The sequence below is a fragment of the Pararge aegeria genome, chromosome 8 (assembly GCF_905163445.1).
Source record: "Pararge aegeria chromosome 8, ilParAegt1.1, whole genome shotgun sequence".
Classification (NCBI taxonomy): Eukaryota; Metazoa; Arthropoda; class Insecta; order Lepidoptera; family Nymphalidae; genus Pararge; species Pararge aegeria.
Genome location: NC_053187.1, coordinates 10,015,454 through 10,033,072, shown reverse-complemented (window position 1 = coordinate 10,033,072; position 17,619 = coordinate 10,015,454). Strand labels below are relative to the sequence as shown.

Below are 17,619 nucleotides of genomic sequence, written 5' to 3'. Positions count from 1 at the left end.
TTTCGACAAAAAAGAAACGACTTAGTAAAACAACTAAATAGGAAGAAATAAATAAGTACCGGTGCCAAGTAAAATGTAAATCTACTAAGTATAGATATACTTTGTACATGGTTTCCTTTTTCATAGGTAGCTACCTAACTACTAACTTTATACGTTTTACCTGGCACCGTCTTATAAATGTTCGTTGTTCAACAATATGCATTCCTTTGATACCTATCTAGGTTATGTAAATATATAAATAATTAACCATTTTTATTTTTAATACAGATTTTTGAGTGTGAAAAAATGGCTACTGCGCAAGAAACACCAGATTGAACTAGCTCGGAAGCGCGGTTGGAAAGGGTACTGGGTCTGTCTGAAGGGCACTACACTTCTGTTTTACCCTTGTGACTCCCGAGAGGGCCGTTCAGTGGAAGCCGCACCAAAACACCTCATTATAGTCGATGGGGCTATCATGCAACCTATACCTGAACATCCTAAACGCGATTACATATTCTGTTTGAGTACGGCCTTTGGCGATGCTTATCTCTTCCAAGCCCCGTGTCAGGTATGTAATAAATTCTTTACATTCTTATTCCTCTGAAATATGATAGCTAAATCAATTTTAAAACACTTCCTATTGTGCCGACCTAGGTGGAGCTCGAAAACTGGGTGAATAGCATACATAGTGCATGCGCTGCGGCGTTTGCTCGTCACCGCGGGAAAACGGGAACGCTTCACCTACTTCAAGAAGAAATTTACCGCCTCGAGAAAGCTATAGAATCAGTGAGTGCAACAATTTTTTAATAACAAAAGCCATCCAATTAATTTTAAGAAAAGTCCGCAGAGACCCAGTTACATACTGAACGTGTTGGTTTTGAAATAGTTATACGTTAAGCGTTTGTGGTTTAGTACGGCACAATCGAAAGGTGCTGAATACAATGCAGATACTGAGATATTATGCAAGGCACGACCCTCACCGCGCGTAGCTTCGGACTGAACCAACAGAAGTATTGTTTGCCCAGAGCGGATCACTCACTACTTTTGTAAACTAATATCTTTCTACTCGACTTTGGACTTAATATCATAGGCATAAGAGTCAATATTTAACAAAGAACGGCGTTCACAGTGCTCGCTGTAAGACCTTAAGTGTGTACAAAGCAAAAAGCATTCACTGTTTATGCAGATAAATTCATTTCTTGTTTGTAGCTTACACAAAAACTTATACATGATGACTTATGTTCAGTGACTTGGCATATTGTAAACGATATTTAATGATTACTTTGAACATAATCTAACCAAAGTAAGATTTGTAACCTAGCATTATGTACCAAAATACGTATTTCAACGGGTTATGCTGTAGCAATTTCGACAGTTGCTATTGCAGGCGCTGTATGGCAGCGAACAAAACTGTTGTTTTAACATATCAGTTTGCGAGTGATAAGCACAAAAATGGCTGTTTGGTATTTTTATCTTAGGCAATGGCATAACAGTTACAGCGTAAATCCGCTGACTCCTGGCCTGCTGCTACGAGTTATCTACGAGCTTAGACATCGAATCAATGATGATAGGAACACTGCGCTTCGAGTTATAATCTCAATCAATCAATCTTAAGTCGCAAATTAAATGTATATTAGTATTTTCAAGTTTATTTACTTTTTATTCCTTTACAATTGGGGTTTTAGAAGGCTTATCTGGTTGACCTTTTGTCGACGTCTTAGTTCTTTTCGTTATTGTTATTTTACGAAAACATCCCGGTTTGATCAGAATTCCCTATCTAAGTTATATAACAACTATAATAGTTTTTTATATTTTTATTAACGAAACAAAGAATAGTTGGACAACAACAGCCTAAAACTAATAGACAAATACTGTCAGTGACTATCGCTGGAACTATTTTTCATATTTTTTTCGTCTGCTTTGTAAAAGTTATGTTCATGGTTAAAACAAAGAGCGCCTCATGCAATCAAAAAAAATCATTTTACGAGGTTTTCTCACTAAGCATTTAGAGTATAAAATCGTTGCATAGATCATTGTGTCCAGAGAATATTAATAAGGTCTAAAGGTAAAAAAAAAAAAACTGTAATAGCGCTGAGGTACACAGTTAGGTTAGATTTACAGTTTTTCTCTGGTGGGAAGCTTCGGCCGTGTTTAGTTACCTTCCTACCGACAGAGACGTGCCGCTAAGCGATTAAGCATACCGGTACGCGTTGAAATCGATAAGGGGTATAAGTTTAATATAACTGACATACAGATTAGCCAGCTACCATCTTATACTGCATCATCACTTACCATCAGGTGCCATTGCAGTCAAGGGCTTATTTGTAAAGGTTTCAAAAATATATAGAATCTACCAACCTACCGTAGGCTGGCGTGGTGGAATACGGCCTAGAACCTTCCTATTGTGTGAGGAGATCCGTGACCTGTAGCGGGTCGGTAAACGGTGGATATGATGATGATGATCAAGTAAAACATTAATTGGATAAAAAAGGTTTTCGGTGACGTCACCGAACGTTCCCTGAACGATGCTAGGAAGCCCAAAACGAACGTTCTTTTTGGCCTTCCTAGCATCAAAGTAATAATTAAATGCAACTGTTTTTCTGTAGCAGTTCATAGCATGAAAACCATACTACACGCTATAATTTTTATAATTATACATTATAACAGTTTTTAAATAAATGAGGGCAGGTATAAGAATTAAATGCTTACAATATGTATATGTATGTGTTGACGGCCCATTGGCGCAGTTTGCGCATGCGTTTGCAGCGCGAGGGTTCGATTCCCACGACTGGAAAGTGTTTGTGTGATGAACATGAAAGTTTTTCAGTGGCTGGGTGTTTATCTGTATATTATAAGTATTTTATGTATATTATTTATAAAAATATTCATCAGTTATCTTAGTACCCATAACACAAGCTACGCTTACTTTGGGGCTAGATTGCGATGTGTGTATTGTGGTAGTATATTTATTTATTTTATTTATTTTATTTAATATGTAAGCATATTTTATTAGAGTAGGTAATTGTTAGATAGTTGACTGAAAATCATCCTACGATATAGTCGTTTGCGGACGCTTGTAATTTGTGGCCATGGCGTGCGGTGTAGAGCGTTCTTCGTGCAAATCGAGCCAATTTCTGACCCGCATTGCCCGACCGCAACACGCATCAAAGCCTCCACCACACGGTCTGATCATTACATGTTTACTGAAAGCGAATACATGTTTAAATTTCAGGAACTCGTGCTACATGAATTTTACTTCAGTAAGCACGAAATAAGCTTGTGAGTGCATACTTTGTCAGTATGTGACTGCTAACATCAATTACTTGTAGGATATTAACTTTTAGTTTGCCGATGCTATATTTATGATCTATGGTAGAGGCATAATATATTATGTTCAACTTTGATATGTTTTATGCTGTGGCATCTCCAAAGTTAAGCTTATTTTAATATTTTGCTGGAGATAAATGATAGGGGCAAGTCTGAAAATAAAGTTATCTTTTTCCACTGAGAATCTTGTGTAATTGATAGCATTTCATTTTGACCTGACTTTGTTATTTAGTATAACATATGAAAATTATTGCCTTTTTTTTCTTTTCTTCTTTTTATTCTTTTCTTTTCCTTCCTTAAATTTAGTTTTTTACTAATGTTATTCATTTTATACCTTTTCGAGGCGGGAGTAAAGGAGCTAAATAGAAATCCTTGAATAATTTCCAATGTTATGACTTAAACTCATCCGGAAAAACACTTTAATAGAACAAACGCAACGACAAACATACAAAGCACCAAAAATAGTTATAGCGCCCCCTAAATTTTGAGTCCTTGCGATACAAAGCGACTAAAGTGAATCCGGCAGCAAACTCTGTACTAAGCAACGGACATAAATTAGTGACATTTGCATATCGTTTGCAAAAGGTACAGAAATCCTTTGTGGGGATGAATATATTTTATAAGAGTATTTCGAAAGTAATTCTAGACAAAGAAAAGGATAAAAGGATTATTATAAACAATGTATTAACACATTAGTAACATAAATTTTTCTTGGAACGAAAGAATATAAGAATGACAATATAGTGCGTAATGTATAGCGTAACTCGGCCAGTGATCGAAGGCAGGTGGCACGCACTTTATATTTATATATATAAATAGTATATTAAAGGCATAACTAATTCTCTGGAACATTTACACGATCACCGCGCACTTCTGCGAGTCCCAGGATCATGGTTATCTACATTTCATATTTGCAAAAATTTCTTTCGTCACGTGTAACTTTTGCGCCTCTTACTGCAATGTGTGGTCAGTTTTACCAACCCTGATCTATAATGTGTGGTTTAATATACGCACATGTTTGAATGCCGCACCTGCCGTCAAATTGTGTCATGCTATGTCAGTGATCGCAAGCAGTTGGCGTGCGCTTATTAATATCCAAGGCATTCCTCGGGCTCTGGAACAGTTTGTGGGCCGTGCCTGTCATAAAATTGTGTCATACTCTGTTATATGATCGCGCACTTGTGCGAGTCAAGGATCAAGGTTATCTACTTTTCATATCTGTGTTGATTTTTTTCCGTTGTGTAGCTTTTTGCCTTGTGTAGCAGTGTGTGTTCAGGTTTACCACCCCTGATGTATAACGTGTTGTTGTATATACCCACATCGTCTATTCAATTTTAGTCGGCGATTTCTGTGTTTGGTTTGGGGGCCGCGCCTGTAGCCAAATTGTGTCATACTATGCCAGTGATCGCAGGCAGGTGGCGTCCGCTTATTAATATTCATGGCATCTCTCGTGCTCTGGAAGTGTTTGTGGGCCGCGCCTGCTATCAAATTGTGCCATACTATGTTATCATTAAGATGATCGTACACTGCCGTGAGAGCCAGGATCAAGGTAACTGCATTTTTTGGCGTAAACGATGCGGACGACTTATGCTTCTGACGTTATCCGCATTATGAGTTTTCAGTCAGTAACAGTCTTATGGCTATTTTACGCCCCTTACGCGTATGCGAATATTGTCAGTGAATGAAAATCTGTTACAGGTGATGAGTTAAGGGTAACTTAATTACTTTATAAAGTTTATTGACAAAACAAAAGTATAGAACTTAGAACAAAAAGAAAAAATAACAATTATATTTTAATAATAATTTTTTGTTGAATTTACATGTTATACTTAAAATGAAGTGTAAATCCAGGAGGCTGTTGATGTATGAGTGGGTTTACATACCTATTCACAATCACAACTGTGCAGTCTTGTAGGGCAACTGAACCAACAGAGTAGGTTCCGAACATCAAATTTTATGGAAATAATCATCTTACTTGGATATATTTCTCCATTTATTAATAAATCTTACACAGCATTTGAAACACAGGTGCAAGTATATGCACCCTAATCCATTTATTATTTGCGGACTAAAGTCCCGAGACTCATAGCTTTCAGGGTACCTAACTGATAAAATTGATCGCTACTTAGCGATAAGGCCGCCTTTTGTATCCTGCTTCATTCTTCATGTGTTTGTTCTTTTTTTGTCTTGTTTCTTTGTTTGAGTGGTGTACAAATAAAGAGTATAAATAAAAAAAGTAAAAAAAAAAATGTGCTATAACTTCTGACTAGAGATCATTAATAAAAAAGCTATTATACCTATACAATAGTTGGAGAAAACACTTCGTGATTTACTGCTCTTCGCTACGTAACTTTTTTCTCAAAGCATCTAGTAAATGACCGTGCACGATGTATTTACCAGTACCTTTTAACTTATGTGTTGGTATATAAAAATAAAGAGATATTTTAAACAATATAGTATCCAAAGCCTCTATATATGTTTAAAGCATCAAAGTTAGATAATAAGTTCCTATATTGTTAGATAATATCGAAGAAAACCTAGCATTAAATAAAACGGACAAAAAAAGCTCTTCAAATTTACGTCACAGTTTAAGTCTAAAAAAGTTTACAGAAAAAACACAATAAAATAAAACTATTTAATGCCAAAACTAAATTTTTGTACCTCTTTAATCAATATGTAATTAGTACAGGCAGTTGCTATTATATATTTCATATTTTTTATAATAATAAAATAGCAACGTCCAAATATGGTATTCATTTATTTCATTGAATTATGAAATTAACCTAATTAACAATAAAATTATAGTATCAATAATATGAAAACTGCGTATTGATCAATTGAAAATATTCTTTTTCTACAAGTTGCGAAACCTTTTCTCTAACGTTCCAAACAAATGATAACATTTCCACCCAACAGGATCATAAGTTGAAACATATGGCCGACTTGCAACAATCCGTAGTCTCAGATCCTGAAACAAGGGCGCAGTTAGCCGTACAGATGTTGCAATGGGAGGAAAATCTAGAAAGATTACACTGCGAACAATTCCGCCTCCGATGCTACATGGCAAGCCTTCAAAGCGGCGAGCTTCCAAATCCAAAGGTAAATAAAACTTATCCTTTAATCTCAATAGCTATATTCTCAAGACAAACTCTTCGTGACCAACATTTAATTTAAACTTCCACATTGTATATAAGTATCTTGATTCCAAGCACCAGCGTAACAAAGATTACTGCAAAGTATGAAGTTCAGGCTAACAACTTAATCGCATTTTTATTCTTTCTTTTAAACTTAAAAGCTTTCAAAGTAGGTATTTTACTGCCTTTAGAAAATTAAATGAAAAAGAACTGAAATTGAGAACGTACCTAAGGCTGTTAAGATTAAATCTGGAACATGTGTTGTGAATGTATTTCTTAAATACTTTCGTTATAAACTTTACGTAAATAAAACAGATATCAGTATTAAAAAGCAAATATTATGTAAATTATTATTAGGTATTCATGAAATTCATGGGTATGAATCCTAAAAATGTTATGGACCTGATTTTATTGAGTTGACAGAAAAGTCATATTTGTCGGCTTCACTGGCCAAATTGACAGGTCCGTTGACCGGTACTCTGTAGGAGCGTATAATGTGTTACGGCGACCCATGTCATGCCTCTATAAATTTCCTTCCAACAATTGAAATGAAAATGGCTACATTGTATCGATGTATCGGCCTCATTGGATTCGAAAGTAATACCGATCTCATGTCGATTTCCACACACATTGTGATGAGATTCTCAGAACGGACCGATTTAACATCTCATTTAAATTTTACATTTGAATGACTTTTTGCTGAAGTTGTAAATTTGGAAAGTATACTGTTTTAAAATTTGTGTAATGTTTTATCGGACTCTCGTGTTGGGTTTATACGATAGTATGAATATAATGAATGTGTAAATAATATTCGGGCGGCATTTGAAATGTTGTACAATATTAAGTAAAAGCGTTGTTTCAGTCGTTGCTGACACATGTCTCGCGGGGTACAAAGAGCACTCTTAACAAACTGGGCGTGTTCACGGTGTCATCATTCCACGCGTTCATCTGTGCCCGTTCACCCTCCTTGCTGAACAACTTGCTGGCGGGTAGAGGAGCTACTAAACGTAGAGCACCTAATCTATCACGATCTAATTCGGGCTCGAGTCGACGTTCCATGCAGGTCAGTGCTAGTTATATTGTCAATGACGGCCGATTGGCGCAGTGAGCAGTGACCCTGCTTTCTAAGTCAAGGGCCGTGGGTTTGATTCCCACAATTAGAAAATGTTTGTGTGTTGAACATAAATGTTTTTTCTGTGTCTGGGTGTTTATCTGTATTTTATAAGTATTTTTGTTTATTATTCATCAGTTTTCTTCGTAAACATAACTTACTTAGGTACTAGATGGCGATGTGTCTACTGTCGTAGAATATTAATTTATTTTATTACAATCTTTTTTTCAGTTCGCTAAAAAATTCTGCTGGTGTTATTAATTTAAATTTAATATGTTTTATATGGCATACTTATATGCCTTGAAGACAAAAACTATTTAAAACAAACTTTCTTGAAATCATTTTCCAGCAAAATCATAGATCATCTTACAGTTAATGAATAGATCGTCTTACAGTTAATAAAAACTTTTGTCAATATAAATATGCCTTGGCGTTTCATTATTGTCTTGGTATTTTTTTACAAAATCAGGGCAGTATAATCTTGGATTTGAAAGTAACCATTTTCGTCAAATATTTAGTTACAAAGGCATTACATAACACCTCCCCATCATATCTAATAAAATAGAACACCGTATATTCGTCTCGTAACTATCTGCCCGATTCGGTTCGGGCAGCCTGCATACGATGCCAATCTCAAAAACTCCCTATTGTGAACAACAATGGCGACTTATGAATTGACAAAACATAAGATATTAAAATGAATATTTTACCCGTTATATATCAAATGAAAACTCATCATGATGATAATTATCCGAGCGATTTAATAACTAACAAATTAAAAGTATTTTCACTGAGAGGTTAATAATATTACGAAAATGTTAAGCAAATAAGAGCAAATAAGTAGTTATACTGGTGGCCACATTTAAAAAATATATATCAGCCATTTATTGCATATTATTATAACGCATGTTGCACATTAAAATTTCCTACATTTAAAATTAAAAGCTCTCATTTCCAGTTTAGCACTGCAATTTTATACTGTTGCAAGAACTTTAATATGTTGCATCTATTTTATTATATAAAATGCATTAATAGGTTGCCGTTTATTGAGTCGACATACCTTAAAACAAGAGTTAAACAAAATAATAGCCGTAAAATGACTTTCTTGCATAGCTTGTTACTACGATCTTAAGCCATTATACTGCTCTTATGCCATTGTAATTCTTCTTTCAACTAAAAAGAATAATTAAGGGCAAGTAAAGTGTTACTTAGGTTTTGATGAGTAAAATTTAACTTTGTAGTAGTGCCTTCAGTCGTTTCAGATGTTTGTTTGTTTTAATCACAAAATAACTGTCGAAGACGTTTCGTTCTATTTGCTAAAGACATTTCATAAATGCGCTCCGCATAAGGCTAATAACTCACTAAGACACAAAAGTGGCATCACTATCGCGCCACAGTAGCGCCTTGAGCTACTAAACGAGAAACTAGCATATGCTAAATGTAAGAGCATTGCACGAGTAAGATAGGTGCCAATAAGCTGTAAACATATCAGTGGTTGTGCTACTGCCGGATGGATCCCACTCACCGCTGCCAAATTGGTTGTGCAATCTAGAGAACACCAGGACTGGCGCTGTCCATAGAGCTGTATACTTTTTGTTGGTAGCGTGATTAATTACACCGCCACTGTTGTCCTAGTGAGATAATGCCCTAAATCGTAAAGTAATAAAACAAAATATATATACAAGGTATTATATAGTAGTAATATGACGCTATAATATAACGGCTCTCATACATTGCGAGTATATTAAACACTTCAAAGCAAAAATGCCACATAAATTAGAAAGCAAGTCGCGCTTTGAAAATGTTCGTTAAGCTTAGGCGGCACTACGGCTCCGAAATGCCGAGGTGGCGTGCTACTTAATATTACGGGAACTCCCTAATATACGGCATCACGAAAAGCGTCTATTACTCTGTTACCCGCAGCCGCCGACTGCCTGTCATTAGACATTTCGCCCTTGTTACCTACCAGAACAAATTACAAGCACGGCTCTATTAAGTAAAACGGTAAATGCTCCACAGCAAACATAGTAAAGTTACTTCGTATCCTAAATTAAGTGAATTGTTGAAAGCTTTACGCGAAACTTAATCGATATCAAAATGTTTAAAACAGAAACTGCTAAATATATAGAATACGTCGGTTCATGCCTACGTAGTACGTACTATGTGTACCTACTTTAAAGTGATATAAAGTTTTCTTTCAAATTCTTACGTATATATATATATATATATATACAAAAAGTATGTTACATGTAGGTATGAAGAATTTTAATACCAATGAAATAACATTAAATAAAAAATGTCCAAACAAATATAAATATAAACTAAATACACTAACAAGTACACACAATTTTATATTATATATAAACTACGTATTAAAACATTACCCTCAAGTCTTACACTTGAAAAAGTCTGAAAACAATTTCACTCGAGGTAATATTTCAGCTGCTTTATAATACTTACATACATAAATGTATGGCGTTCCTTTATAAAGTCCTTTTGTCTATTAAGCAACTTTTGTTTCGTTTCTTTCTTTAAAATATGGACGAAGAGTTTTATGTATGCTTTTGTTTTCTATTGTAACTGAACAGATGTCGCGTGAAGAAGGTGAAGCTGCGGTAAGGGTTTCGTTACCCGAAGGTACCACGGCAACGGTGGGGGTGCGTGAAGGGATGTCGGTTGAAGAATTCCTTGCGGCTGCTTGCGCACGGCGCTCACTTAACCCTCTAGAACACTTCGTGCGAGTTAAGAAACGGCGAGATATGGAAGATCATAATTACTTTGTACCGCACAGGAGTGACCTCATTGAGACATACGTAAGTTTGTTAAGGAATAGCTTTGTTTCTTTTATTGTTTTTCTTTCCTAGCAATAACTTCGAAGTTAAGCCATTTGAATTCACTTAGATAACAATAAAAATAGGCACATTATTATCTACTTTATAATCACTTTTCCAAGATAACAAAATTACTGTCAGGATTTATTTAGGAAATTAATTTATTTCTCTTGGATTTGCATTAATCGTGTAAAATTTCACTGTAGAATAAAGATTTATTACTCGTAAAGGGGCTTATTATTATAATATGTACAGCATAAATCTAATAACGTCTTACCGCAACTGTTTAATTAATGTCTCCCACTAATGAGTAGATTTAAATTACACCTAGTTTCCACATTGTCTCTAGATGTTTTATTTTACAAAAAGGAATCTTTGTTGACCGGTTGGCTTCATTTTTAATAATAATAAAATCTTTATTTTAAATGTCTTAAACTTGTGTTTATTACATTTAATGTATGTTAGTATTTTCAGTGTTACAGACAAACTTAATGTTTCAAAAGAGCTTATAGAGTAAGCCTACATGAAAAAAATGAATTTTGATAATTTTAATGCAAGGCAAAAAAAATTTGGATATATTAATTCGAGATATTGGGCCGATATTAGAAAAATATGGAATTTTCATTGGTTTATTTGTTTATTTGCGCTTCTATTCTTCTATGATAATTTACCGTTACTTTGATTATTTATATTTTTAGTAGCAGTTGTAAAAATAAATGATATGATGAAAAGGGAAATTGTATTAATTAAATTTATTCATTTAAAATATGTTTCATTGAGTTTGTATTGATGTCAACATTAAGGGGCTGAAAGTACTTTTTATAATTTAACAAAATTCCATCTTCGTAATTTCGAATATCAATCATTTGAAATACTCTATTTCTGCCATATTAAGGATCACCGAGTCAGAGTTAAAAAGATTCGCAAAAAAATAAGAATAATAGATATAGTTTAATGATCTGTGTAACTAAGGTTGTAATGGGCGGAAAATCTAACTTGGAGGGTGAAAGACGCTGTAATATATCGTGTCTATGGTGTTGAAATGGTGACCAAACATGTAAGATCTCCCATTAGATTGTTCCTAAATGATTTGAAATATGGACTTAATCTGTTCTTGTTATATAGGGTTTTAATAAACTTATAAGGTTCTGCATTTTTAATAAAGTAAACAGTTTTGTATATTACTGACTAAAATTAAAATACCCGCAAAACTATGGAATAAAAATAAATCTAAAAAATGGTTTCTAAATTTGACGAATGCTCCAAATTGCGTTGGGAAATCAGTTTTGGCTTTCAAAATATTTATTTAAAGAGTTATTATTTTTTTGGATGAGCTTTAAGTAATTTCATTTATTTATTTCAAATTTTAATTAGTGGGAAACCTATTTTCTATTCATTCGAACTCAGTGGGTGTCGACCTGATGTAAATGATTTTAGAGTATAACAACAAGTGCGTGATCTAAAAATGGGTAGCATCTGGACGCAACTTATTGCCGTGAGTGATACTGATACTTCGGGTGAGAAGGGTCTGACAGACCATACTTTAATGCAAAGGCCAATTTTATATTGTGCCGTGCCTTTGCGTATCAATCACTTACCACATCCGCCTGAAGTATAAGAACAACAAGCTTTTGAATAAAGAATATAGATTCCTTTATTAGAATATTATATTAAACTGTAATTATTTACAGCAAAAGGCATTGGGCAAAGGCATTTTTAACAAGGTTAGAAACTTCAAATGGCAAACTAAGGATTGCGAAACCTGCAGTACATACAATATGTTTATTAGGCAAAGTCCTTAAGTATATTGTTTAGATAAACATCCTAAAAATAATTTAGATAAAATATAACAAAAGGATAAAAGTTGTTGTAATGTTGCTGAACTAGAAAAAATTACACGAGTTTTACTTCTTAGTAATCCGTGACCCCGTTTGACCTTAAATGTAAACAAGCTTACGGTTGTCACTGCGTATCTTTATTGAAAAAAAAGTTATTTAATATCGTATTGATTAGAAACAGTCTTTTATTATTGTAAATTGCCCATCGGCTCTGTACCCCCATTCCAAATAAGCCTTGTAAGTATAAACAGTGTTACCAGAGGTTATAATAGTGAATTTGAAAATTGACTATACAATACATTGAGTATTGCAGTTAAATTAATTTGTCCTTAGTTGCACACACACGAGGTGGTGGAAGTCTGCGCCAAGATTTTATACCAAGTGGAACTTCAACGAAATACCCTGGAACAGATGTGGGGTTTCAGTGTAGAGGCCGAGCTGATTGAAAACGCAGAACGACAGGACGAACTCTGCTGCTACGTCAGCCGTGTCGAGGACAAGAGCGTTGCAATGCAGAACGGTAAAAATATATGTAATATATAACAGATGTACACTTTTCAATGGTTGTCTCTGGTTCTAAATTGCTATGATTTTAATGATATGTTAATATCGTAAATCTTTTATTTACATTACATTGTTCAATTGCAACCTATTGTAAGATATCGAGACATATTTATGTAATTCCTACTTTATGTTTATATTTTATTCTGTTATTTACTTACAAATATTATATATCTAGTTATATTAAAGTATGGAATACACCGACGCTGATTGGAACCGATTTGGAATACGAAAATATATTTAAAAACCCCATGAAAAATTCCAAACAAAAACCCTTCAGTAAATTATAAAAAGATCAGCGGATCGGCAGCTTTGGGATTTCCTTTTCTCTAGTACCTTTATAAATAAACCCGCAATGGGTGAACTTTATACAAAGGACGTCAATGATATTGGACTTGGCAGAATATTTATTCAAAATGAAAATCTATTTATTATTCGAATGAAACTTACGTTAACATTTACGTTAATGGCAGTGGAAAATTATTCGATCGCGAAATGCTTCGTATTCCACTAATTGGTTCAATTCAGCGATGCAAAAAAAATATTGTGCAATTAATTTTTTGCGCCAGGTATAATCAAAGGCGATGAAATAATGGTGATTAACGGAGCGATCGTATCTGACCTAGATATGATGTATTTGGAGAGCGTATTACAAGAGGAGCTCTCGCTGGTTATGATGATGAGGTGAGTTTTATTTTTTAACTGGTGTATTACCATTTTATGCATTTTCGCTGGTCACTGGATGATTTAACCGCTGTACATTAATCAGCGGACTTCACGTGTACTCGTTAGCATCGATTCGCATAATTCGGTGCACTATGGGTGAGGTCGTTATGAATAATTAGGCCTTCTGATGAATTTGTAAGCAGCGAGGATACTAGGTAACGATAAAACGGATCATGGTCGTATTACTAGCGCGAAATACAGAGCTTTTTTTCTACATAAAGACGTTTAAAGAGATATTCGTTGACAGACTCGAAAATAAAAAGCACTAGGCGAATGCTACTGCAGACATGGGACTATGCGCAGTTGATACTTTTCGCTCGTGAAAATAGAACATAGGTCATGGAACCGTATTGTTAGGTTCATGTACGTACATGGCGAAGATTTTAAGTTCAATTTTACAAACTCTCAACATTCATACAAGTACATGTTCTGTTCTAACGTTTAAAGACTCAACATATTTTACTCGTCCATAATATATACTGATTGAAAAATCTCCGCAATTGTTCTCATTCCCTTTCACTTACCCTAGATATCGTCAAATGTATGGCAGGAGAGTCTATGGCAGGTAGAAGACTCTGATCGGCATTTCCCGCCCTTATACACCTGACCTTTCGACCGCGACAAGTTTACTGAAGCGCTCGCAACGACCTACATGTTACCTGATAGGTTAACCAAGAGGTAAACCGAACGGAGACTGCCCGGAGTGTTTAAACGATTACTATACAAATAAAAGTAAACATAAACCAAATAGTGTAGTAAATGCAATAGCTCCTTTTTTATCCTGTTTAATTCTGTAGCTAGATGTCATGAAAACACTAGTTACCGCATTAGGCCAGATATTTTGCTACAGACCTTTCTACTAAAATATTAGGAAATACGGCAAAAAATATTTATGTGAGAGTCCAAAAATAATGGTTTGTTTTTTTAATCTGGATTTCGACAATATCACCGATTTGACGGTAATTGGCGATATTGTGCTCCATTTACGGTTGTGGGAGATGACACTTACGTTCTAGCTACTACCCCATAAGCACGAAAACCCACCAAAATCTTTCAGGCCGTTTAATAGAAGAGGTGTTACGAACTCATACGTATAGGAAATTCATTTATAAAAATTTGCTCAAACTAATAGTTTACGTTTACTTCCATTAAACCTCACTAGAATATAATACGGCAAGCGGTACAATTTTTTATAGACGTCGTAATGAGTTACGCGTAAAATATAATTTTTCCTTAATATTACGAGGTTATATCTAGCGACCCTATCGCCCTGCGGCCCTCGCTCTGCATCCCCTCGCACAACCATTGTGAGCTGCGCAACCGAGCCTCTTGACGTCGCGTCGGCGTTGCCTAAGTTCTCATATCAAATAAACGCTAGCGCGATGTTAATATTCTAAGACCCTGATTTCGTCTTGTGCTTACATCGACGACGATATTAGCGGAGCTAGCTGTGGTAAGTCTGAAACGAACAAAAGATTCCCGCCATACCCGTCATGTCACAAAATTGTGATACCTTTCATTTTCCACGGTCTTGAAATATTATATAAAAATTCTTTTATTTAAAAAGCAACCATTGTCCTCATCATAAAACATTATCTTTTGCTCCAAATGATTTTTGGTATTATTATATTAAGGCCGGAAAGCAAAAAAATGCCTAATTGCCTAAAAATGAGAAAACATTTCAGTTTTTTATAAAAAATAATTCTATTGAATACAATTATCGCTCGCCTCACCTATAATGCAAACCGATCCATCGATAATGGGAACAAATATTTGGTCGGTGGAAATGTTGTTTGACGTAATTTGTACGAAAATAGCCCTGACTGTACTTTTTTTACTTGCATTACGTTGGGAACAGCTCGATTATTACCGTTTACTTTGTAACTCATACAAATTTTCTGCTGAATTGCTATTTCCTATGTGACAACCTGTTTTAATAATTTCCTAGGTGTATAATTAACGAAACTCATTGTTTGCATATCCACACACTCCTATTTGAATTAAGAATATTGATCACACACGAATCTTTACCTGTGTAACGGTGTCATGTATGTTATGACGTCATTTACAGCGTGTATGTGGTGTGTAATGTTCTTGGTGCGCCATCAACTTCTATACACTGGTATTATAGTTGTTTGATTTTCCAGTTATAATATAGTGCATCTTTATACTCGTAGAATAGAGAAATGAGCAAAAAGCACGTAAGTATCGATGGTGAAAAGTAACTGCAAATGGGGTTTTAAAGATTAAAGAAAAATCTTCTAACGTTTATTTTAACCTACTTCCTTACGTGCTCTAATTTAAAGACTTGAGCGAGCAGACGTCTGCGTACGTTATACACGATTTGCATATAACTCAGCGTGAGCGGAACTGCCGGAAATAGATGGCACCATGCAGGCGACCATACAGTACTATGAATTTCCTCGATTCGAGACGAGAAATTGCGAAAAGTAAATCACATTTACTTTAAACTTTTCAATACTCTTTACCTTGTAAACTCTGTGGAGTTATTTTCCGAAACTGTTTACTATTATTAAAGTAATTTTCTATAGTTACCTATTTGAAATCCAATTTACAATAAATTTAATTTTATCATAACGTGCGTAGATTCCGGCATAGGCCTACCGTCAAGCAATTAAGCTATTTACTATGGCGCGTAGAAACAGATAAGGTTACGTATAGAAACCGATGGAATCTGATTATTAAACTCTTTTCAGTTTTCATAACTCTACTTGCACTTAAGTCCGGTTCTTGCACATTCTTGATCATGACACCATCTCTTTCAATCAGCTGAAATCGCGGCGGTGTGCTTAGTTGTCATTGAATATAAAAGCTCATGTACTTATGAACGCACGTAAAAACAAATACTTCTTTGATCGTAATCATTAAAGATTTAATTACGCTATAAACTTAATTTAAAGAGGAGAATAATACGATACCAAATTATTTTAATAATAGAAATAAACATATTTACCACTAGGGAACAAAAACCTTCATCCATGTTTTATTAGGAAAAAAGGTTTATCATCAGATTTGAATGACATTCCTTCTGGAAGTATAATTTTAAAATATCATAAGTGCATCAGACTTGATGGATATCACCGTTCATATGTCATCAGAAAAATGTTATATGATGCGTACAAATTTTCAGTCATTTCACAAAATGAATTATGATGAAAGCTACGGGTAATAAAATATGCAAGCAGGTCGTTGCGAACGAAAATACGGGTAAAAATTTTAAAGTACACTTAGTGATTTTACTAATTAAATCTTTATAAATAATTTCAATAACCAATAATTTCAAAGAAACTTTAATTAAAGCCATTCTATTATACTATATCTTTTTGTAAGGAGTAAGTGATTATTAATAGGATTGTTATAGTGATATTTAAAAGCTACTAAAACTCATTAGGTATTAAGTTTCCCAAATTCCACGATATATCTTAGAATTAGGATACATAAACATCGTCGGAGTTTTATTCACAGCAATTTGCATACAGGCACGTCACAGAGTTTTCTGAATTCCACACTAATTATTTCTTTTTACTTACTAGGATACAAAAAGCTCTTCGAAGCTTTAATCTCAGCTGTTTGCGTAGTAGTCGTTACGGAATTATTGGCCAGCCAGATATTGCTTAGTACTATAACACAAAATGCTCGTCAAAGTTTTAATCTTAGCGATTTCCATACTACTGTTCGTCAGTGTTAAGGAAAACTGGATTCGACTTCAGAACGTTTCAAACTTCAATTTCCACTTATTTTTGCCATTTTAGTAAAATAAAATTAAGCATAATTATCCAAAATATGGCTACCCCTACATTTTTAGTTCATTATTTCATCCCAAATTTTTTAATGAATAACTACATTATTTCGACATTTTATTCCGTCGAGAAAATTTTAATTAATTGAGTGCAGAGATAAGCTTTGGTAAAAAATATGCTCAAACATTACATTTTTTTTTATCTCTGTGAAGAACTTCATTCATTTCATATAAGTTAGTATAAGTTGTTTGAACTCCATTATGGAATACTCAGCATCGTAACTAAGTACCGCGCCAGTAGTGCCAGTTATAGGATACAATAAGCTCAGCCAAGTTTTGATCTGTGTCGTTT

The 17,619-nt window shown here is 34.5% G+C and overlaps 1 protein-coding gene across 5 annotated transcripts in view; it reads left to right on the top strand.

Annotated features, from left to right (window-relative positions):
* LOC120625704 overlaps positions 1-17,619 on the top strand; it is a 163,947-nt gene that overhangs the window by 123,154 nt on the left and 23,174 nt on the right. For all 5 annotated transcript variants that reach the window (XM_039892848.1, XM_039892847.1, XM_039892846.1 and 2 more), the window contains 7 exons: positions 268-547; positions 634-765; positions 6,223-6,405; positions 7,303-7,503; positions 10,140-10,364; positions 12,554-12,740; positions 13,351-13,465. In XM_039892848.1, coding sequence (XP_039748782.1) covers positions 268-547; positions 634-765; positions 6,223-6,405; positions 7,303-7,503; positions 10,140-10,364; positions 12,554-12,740; positions 13,351-13,465 — 1,323 coding nt within the window. The remainder of the gene's footprint in view (positions 1-267; positions 548-633; positions 766-6,222; positions 6,406-7,302; positions 7,504-10,139; positions 10,365-12,553; positions 12,741-13,350; positions 13,466-17,619) is intronic.